The 12,509-nt window shown below is 42.6% G+C and overlaps 1 protein-coding gene across 1 annotated transcript in view; it reads right to left on the reverse strand.

Annotated features, from left to right (window-relative positions):
• Positions 1 to 1,128: 1,128 nt before the first annotated feature.
• The window catches only part of LOC134216415 (putative beta-carotene-binding protein), a 30,329-nt gene continuing 18,948 nt past the window's right edge, over positions 1,129 to 12,509 (reverse strand). The window contains exons 2-5 of the mRNA XM_062695305.1: positions 11,060 to 11,148; positions 1,726 to 2,017; positions 1,516 to 1,662; positions 1,129 to 1,449 (exon numbers count right to left, since the gene is read on the reverse strand). Coding sequence (XP_062551289.1) covers positions 1,289 to 1,449; positions 1,516 to 1,662; positions 1,726 to 2,017; positions 11,060 to 11,148 — 689 coding nt within the window. The 3' untranslated portion in view covers positions 1,129 to 1,288. The remainder of the gene's footprint in view (positions 1,450 to 1,515; positions 1,663 to 1,725; positions 2,018 to 11,059; positions 11,149 to 12,509) is intronic.

Here is a 12,509-nt window from a genome sequence, read left to right on the forward strand (position 1 = left end):
ACAGGATATGTCTTTGGTTGCCATATCTGTGCAAATGGCGTAAGCCCACCCATCGCGGCAATATCACATATCATATATATGTTTGTAAGAAAGTTTTCATGAATATTCATAACAAAAAGGCGTAATTTAAACTGGCTGCCATCCAAAAATCACGTATAAACCAGCATAATATATTCTATGCTTTAGCCACGGATGGACGAACGGATTTATGTGAAGTCAAAAACGTAAAAATTGTTGAAATATCCTCCAAAATGTTTTTGAATTTCAATAGATTATCAAATATTCACGGTTTAAGGCTTTACTAAAACTTTAATATCTCAGTCCCGTTATCATATGTTCTCGATCTGTTTTCACGAAAACTTTCCTTATAAAAAATCCTTTTTGGATAATGGTTGACAATGCACGAGAAGAAATATTTTACGGACGCGAGGTGATTTTCTGCGAAAATTATCGAAAGATATGTCCTTTTTGAGATAAAATAGTTCTACGGGTTATATAAGGGGCGATTCAAATATGACCTTCACTACTTTTTGAAATATCTAGACCCCCCTCTCCCTCTGTCACGCTTTTTTGTATACCTTATATACTGCCGTGAATGGCATATCTGTCCCATCTTTGCTGGGTTTCCTATTCATATGGGACAATTATGCGATTCACGGAATTATATGTAGTGTTACAAAATCGTGACACCCTCACCCCTAAAACATGTGACATCATTGTTGAACGACCCCTATTAGCATAATACTAACCGTAATACCATGTAGAATGCTCATTATGGTCCACAGAAAAACTAAAAAATATTAAACGATCGAAAAGGTGATTTGAATGTGGCGAATATAGCCAATATATGACAATAAGTGCAAAAAAAAAACTGCTTTTTTCAAAAATCGCTCTGTTAGAACCTTTAAACTACTTTTTAGAATTTTGGGTTGTTCTACAGAAATGCTCTGGATCCGATTATTTTTCATATAAGGTTTGAGCACCAAAACTTTTTGAACATAGTGTTTTTTGGAACACCCTAATGTAGAGCCATTGAAGAAGATATTGTCGGGGATTGCGACCCCCTTTATGATTAGCCAAGAAGAAAAATGTTTAAGGTGTGTGATAAGTGATGAGAATAATTCGTAGTTGTATGTACAAAACTCCACGTCTATTTTGTTGCAACGTTGATTGTAGAAATGAATCGTACCGTAACACCTATTCCAATTCCCTGGTGTCTAACTTGTGAATAGACCATCATATCACATTTACAACAATAACTCAACCCTACTTAGCTACGGCGACTGATTTATAAATCAGCCTTTGGCAGCAACCTCCGATATGGTACACGGTTGAACATTTTGTTAAACATATCAATCATTAACGGTTCCCAGGTGCGGCGCGTTTCAGGTAGCATTTGTTTGTACAGTGAAGGCCAGTACTGATTGACAAAGTCCAGTGCAACTTGATCTACAATTCATCGAATTGATTAGTTTACATTTCGTTTTTAAACTATAATGCAATAGAACTACTTACTCATTCCCGGATCAGGGAATAAACCGGTGGCGAAGACTTTCATATCGCCTACTTCCGGAGACATGTTGAATTTATCAATCACCAGATATTCTTCTCCCTGACGTTGGGTGGTATGCCCAGAGATTTTCCATGTAACCGAAACATCAACTAAAATGAGGAATTAGAACCAATTGTGATCATGGACATTTGAATTGATCGACGAAAACTTACTGGTAGTAACATTGAAGAAACCTTTGGACACGACTTTAATCACGTTGTAGCGACCTTCGCCTTTGTACTTGCCCTCGGTGATTATCTTCGGGAAGTGAACATCGACTTCCATCTTGAAGGACGTATCATCGGCACTGGCTCGCACATCTTTGATTTTAGCTTGGCTTAAACCGTACGTTTTAGCATTTTTGATATGCATCGAGCCGAATATTTGCTCATTCTTGAACTCGTAGTAGCTGCTGTCTTGCGTGAAAGGGTCGATTGCCGGAAAATCGATAGATGGGATGCCGTTCTGAAAGAGAAAAAATGAGCATTTTCATACCATTATCGATCAACAATGTTTGAATTTTTATATCGACGAATTTAGCAGATGTCTGTATACGCCTGTGTGTAAGGGGTCGTATGCTAATTACGTAAGCAATTATGGGGGAAGGGTGGGTTTGCCATTTTCTTACGATTCATATAAATAAAAAAATATTTGCGTGAAAAAATCTTACAGGGGGGAGCGGGGTTGATAAAACCCAGAAAAAATGCTTACGTAATTGATGTACGGCCCCAAACTACTCTTCGTAGTTTACACCATGGTTCCCCAAGGACGAGGCTATCTTAACCCAGAAAGTTGCAGAGCTTTGCGTTAGAGGGAGAATCCTTCCAAACCATTTCATTATTCACCCAAATTTCTTATTTTGCATAAAATCTTGACATATGCAAAAAGGTGCAAAACTCTAATACAAGAAATGTATGCTTCTTGTACAAATATTGTATGAAATTAAAACAGAATTATATGGTTTTCTCTATAATGAAAAGGTAATATTAATACGTGTTGTGTTTTTGGCTTAGCAGTCTTATTGTTAACTCGAACGAACTATAATGTTTATGAACTCCCGGTTTCCTTATTTCCATTTGGCATGCATGAGTGTATTTGCACACAAGAACCCTTTATGAGGAACTTGGTGTTATTTGTTGCTGTTGGAAATTAACCTGATCGATCATTACGATCCAAAGCTATAATCAAAACATTAATTTTCCACAGTAGAGCTTGCGAATAAAATATCCCAATTCAATTTTTTTATAGTAAAATAGAGAATTGATATTCTTCTTCTTCTTATTGGCATTACATCCCCACACTGGGACAGAGCCGCCTCGCAGCGTAGTGTTCATTAAGCACTTCCACAGTTATTAACTGCGAGGTTTCTAAGCCAAGTTACCCTTTTTGCATTCGTATATCATGAGGCTAACACGATGATACTTTTTATGCCCAGGGAAGTCGAGACAATTTCTAATCCGAAAATTGCCTAGACCTGCACCGGGAATCGAACCCAGCCACCCTCAGCATGGTCTTGCTTTGTAGCCGCGCGTCTTACCGCACGGCTAAGGAGGGGCCCTAGAGAGAATTGATATTATCTTCTTAAAATAGCATTAAATTCCTACACACTTCTTGTCTTCTTTTTAGTAAGCGAGAAAGGCCCCAACATTTTATTTGGCGCTTTGATTTTTCACGTTTCCTCTGAATCTATATGTTCTTCTTCTTCTTCTTCTTCTTCTTCTTGGCATTACATCCCCACACTGGGACAGAGCCGCCTCGCAGCTTAGTGTTCATTAAGCACTTCCACAGTTATTAACTGCGAGGTTTCTAAGCCAGGTTACCATGATACTTTTATGCCCAGGGAAGTCGAGACAATTTCCAATCCGAAAATTTCCTAGACCGGCACCGGGAATCGAACCCAGCCACCCTCAGCATGGTCTTGCTTTGCAGCCGCGCGTCTTACCGCACGGCTAAGGAGGGCCATGTAGATCAGACATATCGGAAAATTATGTTAAGATCCGTTATTCTTAAAGCCTCATAGAGCCCCACGTCTCTTAGATCATATAACATCATTTCCGTTTTCCCCAGTTCAAAGCGTTCCTTTAACCGAAACATATCTCCTTCCGCATGGCTTGTCTACCGCTGAGACACCAACAAGCCAACACTTTGAATTTAATTCTTTTCATTATCATAAGCCTGCAAGTATGATCCTTTTCAGTATCATTAGACAGCCAATACTTTGTTTCAAATGCTGAACACGCGTTGCAAATAGACTCAAATTTTTACTTAAGTGCAAAATTGGTTTCAAAGTTTTTGTTGCTAGACAGTTCTAATGTAGATTATCTTAACGTGTACTGAGGAATTCCGTTAACTTTACTAACCAAAACTTTATCTGACAAGCAAGGTAGATACTCTTGGAACAAATTTTACACCAAACCCGGCTAAACCCGGCTCATCTATCTCTGCTATGAAACAAACTCCAGATGGCCTTGGGCTTAACCCGACTTATCTTCTCTGCCATGGAATAAACTCCAGATAGCCTTGGACTGAACCCGACTCATCTTCTCTGCGATGAAACAAATTCCAGACGGCCTTGGGCTCAACCCAACTCATCTTCTCTGCGATAGAACAAACTACAGATGGCCTTGGGCTTAAGCCGACTCATCTTCTCTACGATGGAAAAAACTCCAGATGGCCCTGGGCTGAACCCGACTCATCTTCTCTGAGATGGAACAAACCAGGGGCGTCTCGTGAACTTTTGGTACACCTGTTCTACCGGCCTGCTAAAAAATATACATCAAGCTGAGGTTTCGAATCAGAGTTGTGTATTTGATCTAATATTGTAACCTTTTCTTGTACAACGTAACCAAACATTAAAAAAAAACAATTTAAACCGAAAGGATTTATAAAACAATAAACAGCTTCTTAATCTCCCTACTCAATTAATCTCTTTTGTTCTAAAGTCGTCCGAAATCTAACTTGGTAACTGTTGACGATAACTGGATATTGCTCAGAATAGAGATCTTCAAATCGGCTCTTTCCACCATTGGGGTGCGCAGGACCCATCGCCCCTAGTATTTAAAAACTCTCACATATTTTGTTGTTATGAAGGAAATGTAACTAACCATTATTAGTATCATCATTTGATGCGACCCCAGATTGAGACCACTGAAATGTTTTAGAGTTAGAATGTTAATGTTGAACGGCTAAAATTCTTGCCTATTGTTGCACGTGCGTTCAACAATAGGCGAAGAAATTAGCCGTTCAACATTTGGCGAATTACCCTATTTAGTTTTTCAAATTTAGTGAAAACTATGCCTTTTTTTCTATGTTGATTAATTTTGATTATTTGGAAAAAAAGCATTATTAAATAATTCAATTTTATTATATTTTATAATAATCAAATTTTGATGTCTCTTTTTAAAAACTCAAACATTAATTTAATATTATTCTTGATGCTGAATAATCATCAGGATAAAAAAAACAAACCGTTCCCAATCATCGAAGTATGAACGAAAGTGTATGCGGTCGCGGTGCGCCTTTCGGCAAAGCACAGCACGACACTCCGACCGAGTCTAACCGAAGATACATCGCGTCGTTGATTGTTCTCACAGCGCGTCGAACGGGTTGGACTCCTGCGCACATAGCACGCACAACATTCATCCTAAACGTGCCTGCGTTGCATGCGAAAGAGGATAATTGCAAAGAAATTAATTGTAAGGACATTAAGTTTCCTACTTCTGAACTAAAAATGGTTACCTGTTCCATGAACAGGTAGAACATATGGACGAGTCGCCTCTGGAACAAACTCCAGCTGGCCTTGGGCTGAACCCGACTCATCTTCTCTGCGATGAAACAAACTCCAGATGGCCTTGGGCTTAACCCGACTCTTCTTCTCTTACTTACTTACTTATGGATCCTGTACATCTCCGGTGGTGCAAAGGGCCGACTTGAAAGATCTCCATCCTGAGCGTTGCCCAGCTATCGCTTTAACCTGTTGCCAGGTTAGATTTTGGTCGACTTCTTTTATTTCTTTATTGAGGCTTCGCCGCCATGAGCCTCTGGGTCTGCCTCTGCTGCGATGTCCCGCTGGGTTCCAGTCTAATGCTTGTTTACAGATTTCGTTTCCGCCCCTACGTAGAGTGTGGCCGACCCAGTCCCACTTCCGATCCCGAATTTCTGTTGCTATCGGCTTCTGGTGACAACGACGATGGAGCTCGTTGTTTGAGATCCAGTTGTGAGGCCACCAGACCTGAATTATATACCGCAGGCATCTGTTAATGAACACCTGCAGCCGTTGAGTGTTCTCCACTGATACACACCATGTTTCGCTAGCGTATAACAGCACAGATTTCACGTTAGAGTTGAAAATTCGTATTTTGGTGCGTTCACTTATCTGCCTGTTTTTCCAGATATTTCTCAAACTCGCAAAGGCAGCCCTTGCTTTCTTGATCCGTGCCCCTATGTCGATCTTGGTGCCGCCGTCTGACGCCATTTGGCTACCAAGATATTGGAAGCTTTCAACATTCTCCACTGGTTGCCCGGCTACTGTGAAACTGGAAGGAGTCACCGTGTTTACATCCAACGATTTGGTTTTGTTGACGTTGATGACTAAACCTGCCGAAGAGTAGCGCTCGGCAAGGTCGTTGAGCTTACTCTGCATATCAGAGCGCCGTTGCGCGAGGAGTGCAACATCATCCGCCAATTCGAAGTCATTTAGGTGCTCCAAGGTTATAGGCTGCCATAACAGCCCGCGGTTTGGTTCACGGTCAATCGCATCTACCAGAATCTCGTCGATTACGATGGAAACAGGAACCGGATAGGGTCGGACAAGACCCCATTGTGCAGCACTCTACACGAGAAGGCCTCGTACTGTGCCTCGATGAGGCCGATGATTTTCTCAGGAACTCCCTTGCGTCTCAGGGCGCCCCACATATTCCCGTGATTGAGACGGTCGAAAGCTTTTTCGTAGTCAATGAATACCAAGTAAAGGGACTCTTGGAATTCGTTGACCTGCTCCAGAATGATGCGGAGCGTGACAATATGGTCCACACAGGATCATCCGGCACGGAATCCGGCTTGCTGCCGCCGGAGAGTCGCATCGATCTTCTCCTGAATCCGGGCTAGGATAATTTTGCACAGAACTTTGAGAACGGTACACAGCAACATAATGCCTCGCCAGTTATCGCATACAGTCAGGTCTTCTTCTCTGCGATGGAACAAACTCTAGATGGCCTTGGGCTTAAGCCGACTCATCTTCTTCACGATGGGACAAACTTCAGATGGCCTTGGGCTTAAGCCGACTCGTCTTCTCTACGTTGGAACAAACTCCAGATGTCCCTGGGCTGAACCCGACTCATCTTCTCTACGTTGGAAAAAACTCCAGATGGCCCTGGGCTGATCCCGACTCATCTTCTCTGAGATGAAACAAACTCCAGATGGCCTTGGGCTTAACCCGACTCGTCTTCTCTACGTTGAAAAAAACTCCAGATGGCCTTGGGCTTAACCCGACTCATCTTCTCTGTGACGGAACAAACTCCGGATGGCCTTGGCTGAACCCGACTCATCTTCTCTGAGATTGAACAAACTCCAGATGGCCTTGGGCTTAACCCGACTCATCTTTTCTACGATGGAACAAACTCCAGATGGCCTTGGGCTGAACCCGGCTCATCTATCTCTGCGATGAAACAAACTCCAGATGGCCTTGGGCTTAACCCGACTCATCTTCTCTGTGACGGAACAAACTCCGGATGGCCTTGGGCTGAACCCGACTCATCTTCTCTGAGATAGAACAAACTCCAAATGGCCTTGGGCTGAACCCGACTCATCTTATCTACTATGGAACAAACTCCAGATGGCCTTGGGCTTAACCCGACTCTTCTTCTCTGCGATGGAACAAACTCTAGATGGCCTTGGGCTTAAGCCGACTCATCTTCTTCACGATGGAACAAACTCCAGATGGCCTTGGGCTTAAGCCGACTCGTCTTCTCTACGTTGGAAAAAACTCCAGATGGCCCTGGGCTGAACCCGACTCATCTTCTCTGAGATGGAACAAACTCCAGATGGCCTTGGGCTGAACCCGACTCATCTTCTCTGCGATGGAACAAACTCCAGATGGCCTTGGGCTTAAGCCGACTCATTCTTTTCACTATGGAACAAAGTCCAGACGGCCTTGGGCTGAACCCGACTCATCTTCTCTGCGATGGTACAATCTCCAGAGTGCCTTGGGCTTAAGCCGACTCATCTTCTTCACGATGGAACAAACTCCAGATGGCCTTGGGTTTAAGCCGACTCGTCTTCTCTACGTTGGAAAAAACTCCAGATGGCCCTGGGCTGAACCCGACTCATCTTCCCTACGTTGGGAAAAAAAACTCCAGATGGCCCTGGGCTGAAAACGACTCATCTTCTCTGCGATGGAACAAATTCCAGATGGCCTTGGGCTTAAGCCGACTATTCTTTTCACTATGGAACAAAGTCCTGACGGCCTTGGGCTTAACCCGACTCATCTTCTCTGCGATGAAACAAACTCCAGATGGCCTTGGGCTTAACCCGACTCATCTTCTCTGCGATGAAACAAACTCCAGATGGCCTTGGGCTTAACCCGACTCATCTTCTCTGCGATGAAACAAACTGCAGATGGCCTTGGGCTTAACCCGACTCATCTTTTCTGCGATGAAACAAACTGCAGATGGCCTTGGGCTTAACCCGACTCATCTTCTCTGCGATGAAACAACTCCAGATGGCCTTGGGCTTAACCCGACTCATCTTCTCTGCGATGGGCAGAGATGCATCTGAACACGAGAACGCGTGTTCGTGATCAAAACGTTCTGAACACTGCACACTGTTCAAGAGCACTGACCTAACTTAGCAACTTGTATCCTAGGAAAACAAACTCAAACGACGGCATGCTACTCATTTTTCGGCTAGTAATGGAACACGTGGGCATCTAACGGATAGAAATCAAGCATGCTCGTATGTTTTTGCATAGTTCCAAATCTAAGGAATCTTAGTTACCATGATCGTTTTGCTTGCGTACCAACCCAGTGCACACTGAACTGTGTTCAGAGTTCAAAACTTAGAACACAAAGGCACGCTCTTGGCTCATGTTCTGTTCAGAATGCATCTCTGGCGATGGGACAATCTTCAGATGTCCTTGGGCTGAACCAGACTCATCTTCTCTGAGATGGAACGAACTCCATATGGCCTTGGGCTCAACTCATCTTCTCTGCGATGGAACAAACTCCAGATGGCCTTGGGCTTAACCCGACTCCTGCCATGGAACAAACTCCAGATGGCCTTGGGCTGAACCAGACTCATCTTCTCTGCGATGGGACAAACTCCAGATGGCCTTGGGCTTAACCCGACTCATTTTATCTGCCATGGAATAACCTCCAGATGGCCTTGGGCTGAACCAGACTCATCTTCTCTGCGATGGGACAATCTCCAGACGTTCTTGGGCTGAACCAGACTCATCTTCTCTGCGATGAAACAAACTCCAGATGGCCTTGGGCTTAACCCGACTCATCTTCTCTGCGATGAAACAAACTCCAGATGGCCTTGGGCTTAACCCGACTCATCTTCTCTGCGATGAAACAAACTCCAGATGGCCTTGGGCTTAACCCGACTTCTGCGATGGAACAAACTCCAGATGGCCTTGTGCTGAACCCGACTCATTTTCTCTGCGATGGAACGAACTCCAGATGGCCTTGGGCTCAACCCGACTCATTTTCTCTGCGATGGGACAATCTCCAGATGGCCTTGGGCTTAACCCGACTCATCTTCTCTGCGATGGTACAAACTCCAGATGGCCTTGGGCTTAACCCGACTCATTTTATCTGCCATGGAATAACCTCAAGATGGCCTTGGGCTGAAGCAGACTCATCTTCTCTGCGATGGGACAAACTCCAGACGGCCTTGGGCTTAACCCGACTCATTTTATCTGCAATGGAATAACCTCCAGATGGCCTTGGGCTGAACCAGACTCATCTTCTCTGCGATGGGACAAACTCCAGATGGCCAAAGCTCCTTAGCCAAAGGGGAATACAACTTGCAGACTCATCATCTGCTTGTATATTTTAAGGCAGCATACGACACAGTGAAACGGAACAAACTGTGGTATATAAAGCTAGAACAAAGCTTATTAGGCTGATTCGTGCGACGCTGGATGGATCCAAATCAAGCGTCAGAATATCTGGTGAGACTTCCGATGTGTTGGTGGCGTTATAGGGATTTAAGCAGGGCAATGCGCTCTATTATCTGCTATTCAACATAGATCTTGAAGATTTCGCAATTCGTAGATCTGGTGTGCAAAGAAACGGAGCCATCATCAACAAGTCTTACATGCTCCTTGGTTTTGCGGATGACTTCTACATCATTGGTGTAGATCGCAGAGCAGTGAAAGAAACTTTCGTGCCTTTCAAACGGGACACTGAAAGAAAAGGACTGCCCATAAACAAACTGTCAAAACTATTGGTGACTGGCAAAAAACGTGGCAGTCCAAACGGTGTGGGTCCCGAGGTGGAAATAGATGGGACGTGATTTGAAGTTGTCTGCGAATTCATATATCTTGGAACTCTCGTTACATGTGATAATGACGTTAGCCGTGAGGTGAAAAGACGTGTGGCGGCTGCAAGTAGAACTTTCTACGATTTGCGTAGCCAGCTAAGGTCTCACAGCCTACAGACACGGACAAAACTAGCTCTGTACACATCGTTGATTCATCCAATCCAGTGTTTGAGCGGAAAATACTGCGCTCATGTTGTACTAAGTATACAAAAATTCAGACATCAGCAGTCTGATAAAATATGTAATCAATTTTGATTGAACTGCATGAAGAATAATCCAAATCCAGGATTACAAATAATTTGCCGGGAGAGAGACCAGCAAAAGTCATATTTAGCAGAAAATCTGGAAGAGGACGTCTGCTCCGGGGTAGACCCCACACTCTCTGCCTGTGTGCAATCGAGGAAGCTGCACGTGCGGCCAGCGTGCATGAAGACGTGCGCCTTACGGCCAAAGAACGAGCGACCTGGAATAAGACATTACATTCGGTTTTGCTCCGAACAACACAGAGTGTACGACCATCATAGTTATAGCACATAGGTATAGGTAGGCTTTACCCTCGTTGCGGATTAAATTCAACTTCCGTTGCTAAAGGCCAATTAATTATCTGTATCTTTACAATTTTCATAGTCAGGCTCCTGGCGACCAGGTGCGGCACAAGAATTCAACAGAACCATTTCAATCATGTCATTTGAATTCAGTGGCGATTGTTTATCTATACAACGATGCCATGCATATGAGCAATTAGCTTTTGAAAGTTTTTCAATGGAAATAACTTACATGGAGACGTTTTGCGTTGTTGATCTAGTTCTCATAATTAACATTACTTCGTATCGACAAATTCATCTGCTTGTTCGAATTCATCTTGATTTTTTGCACAATTGAACCTAGTCGTTTCCCACACAAACTAATTATTATTCGATTACTCAGATGATTAAAACAAATGACCGCTGATCATAAACTTACAGTCAATTCTGGAAGTAGCTGCTGAATGGAGTCCTTGATACACTGGCCAAGTTCAGGGTCGTTGCGATTACATATGCGCATGAACGATGCTGTAACAAAAGAGAGAAAGAGAGATGAGGAATAAAAACTGTTCCATTACCCTTATAACAGTGAGAGAAATGCATCTGATGTAGGGGAAAGCAGGCTATTAAGACCACGCATTCGCAAATATCAAAGTTTCGTAATCAAACAATCATTGCTATCCATTTTATTTTTGTTGTATACATAATCCGGTTGTAATATCAGATTCAATTATACTGTCTTGTATTCGGTCAATCGGTTCTTTTAGTGATTCCCAGTGCAGCGATACTGACATAGAACATGGGACCAAAAATACTAGCGACGCTATTAGAGAAGTAGAAAATGTTAGTCACTTTTCGAAGAATTTCTAATCTATGAAATGGATACACCTTCTAGTGGTGTATTACGGAGTAAGCTTAACCATTATTTTATGAATGTGGGGGAGAACACTAATGCTTTAGTTATTTTAGTTATTTCATATCAAAATATTCTAAGTGTGCATATAAGTTTCAAGTCAATTTTACTTCTGTTTGATTGTTTCTTATCAACGGTTACAATTAAACAATTATGCGTAGAAGAGATTTATAGTAATCTGCAGATACCTCAGATAGCCTGATTGGCAAAGGCAAACTGTGGGCAGTGCAATTGGGGCACCAAGTAGTTGAAAGTAGTCTATGAACGTATTGCCACAAGCAATAAGCTTTCAAAAAGTCTAAAAGTAAAAGAAAAAGTAAGATTGAATATAGTAAAGAAATAACTAAACAAAACACGAAAAAGAAAAACTGTTAACTGCTTTCCCATATAATCAACAACGCACCGTTTGTTCTAAACTCTATAAAGAATGAACAGAAAACTTGTTTTTCAACGTAGACAAGTTGTTTGGCCACGAACCCTATAGCTGTGTATGGCGTGTTCCGCTGCAAGTCATACTCAATTCAATAAGCATACTTACACACTATAGTGTGTCGTAAGCTACCGGCAATTAATCGATTCGCGATGTGATACTTGTGCATATTGTGTAACTGCAATAGTCGCTTGCCTAAAATGCATTATGGTTCGAGAGGCATCCGTTACGTTGCTCACCGTGAAATCTCGATGGCATTGTAAGTATTTGCTTCCGTATAGAATTTACTTGTGTGGTCAGCATATGGTTTGTTTCTCAAATAACACCTCATATTCCTTGAATTCCCTGTGAGGAATGATTCTAATTTGACGGGCATCATTTTCTCGGATTTTTAAAAACCTTCAATATACATCTGCCTAGCTTGAAATGTGCGTAGCATAACTAGTTGGAAAACATTTTTTTAGCTAATTTTAATTGCTAATGATCTATCACATGCATTAATCTATTAGACTAGGTGTTCCGTGTTTGATTAACACTATCATCCTT

The sequence above is a fragment of the Armigeres subalbatus genome, chromosome 2 (assembly GCF_024139115.2).
Source record: "Armigeres subalbatus isolate Guangzhou_Male chromosome 2, GZ_Asu_2, whole genome shotgun sequence".
Taxonomy (NCBI): Eukaryota; Metazoa; Arthropoda; class Insecta; order Diptera; family Culicidae; genus Armigeres; species Armigeres subalbatus.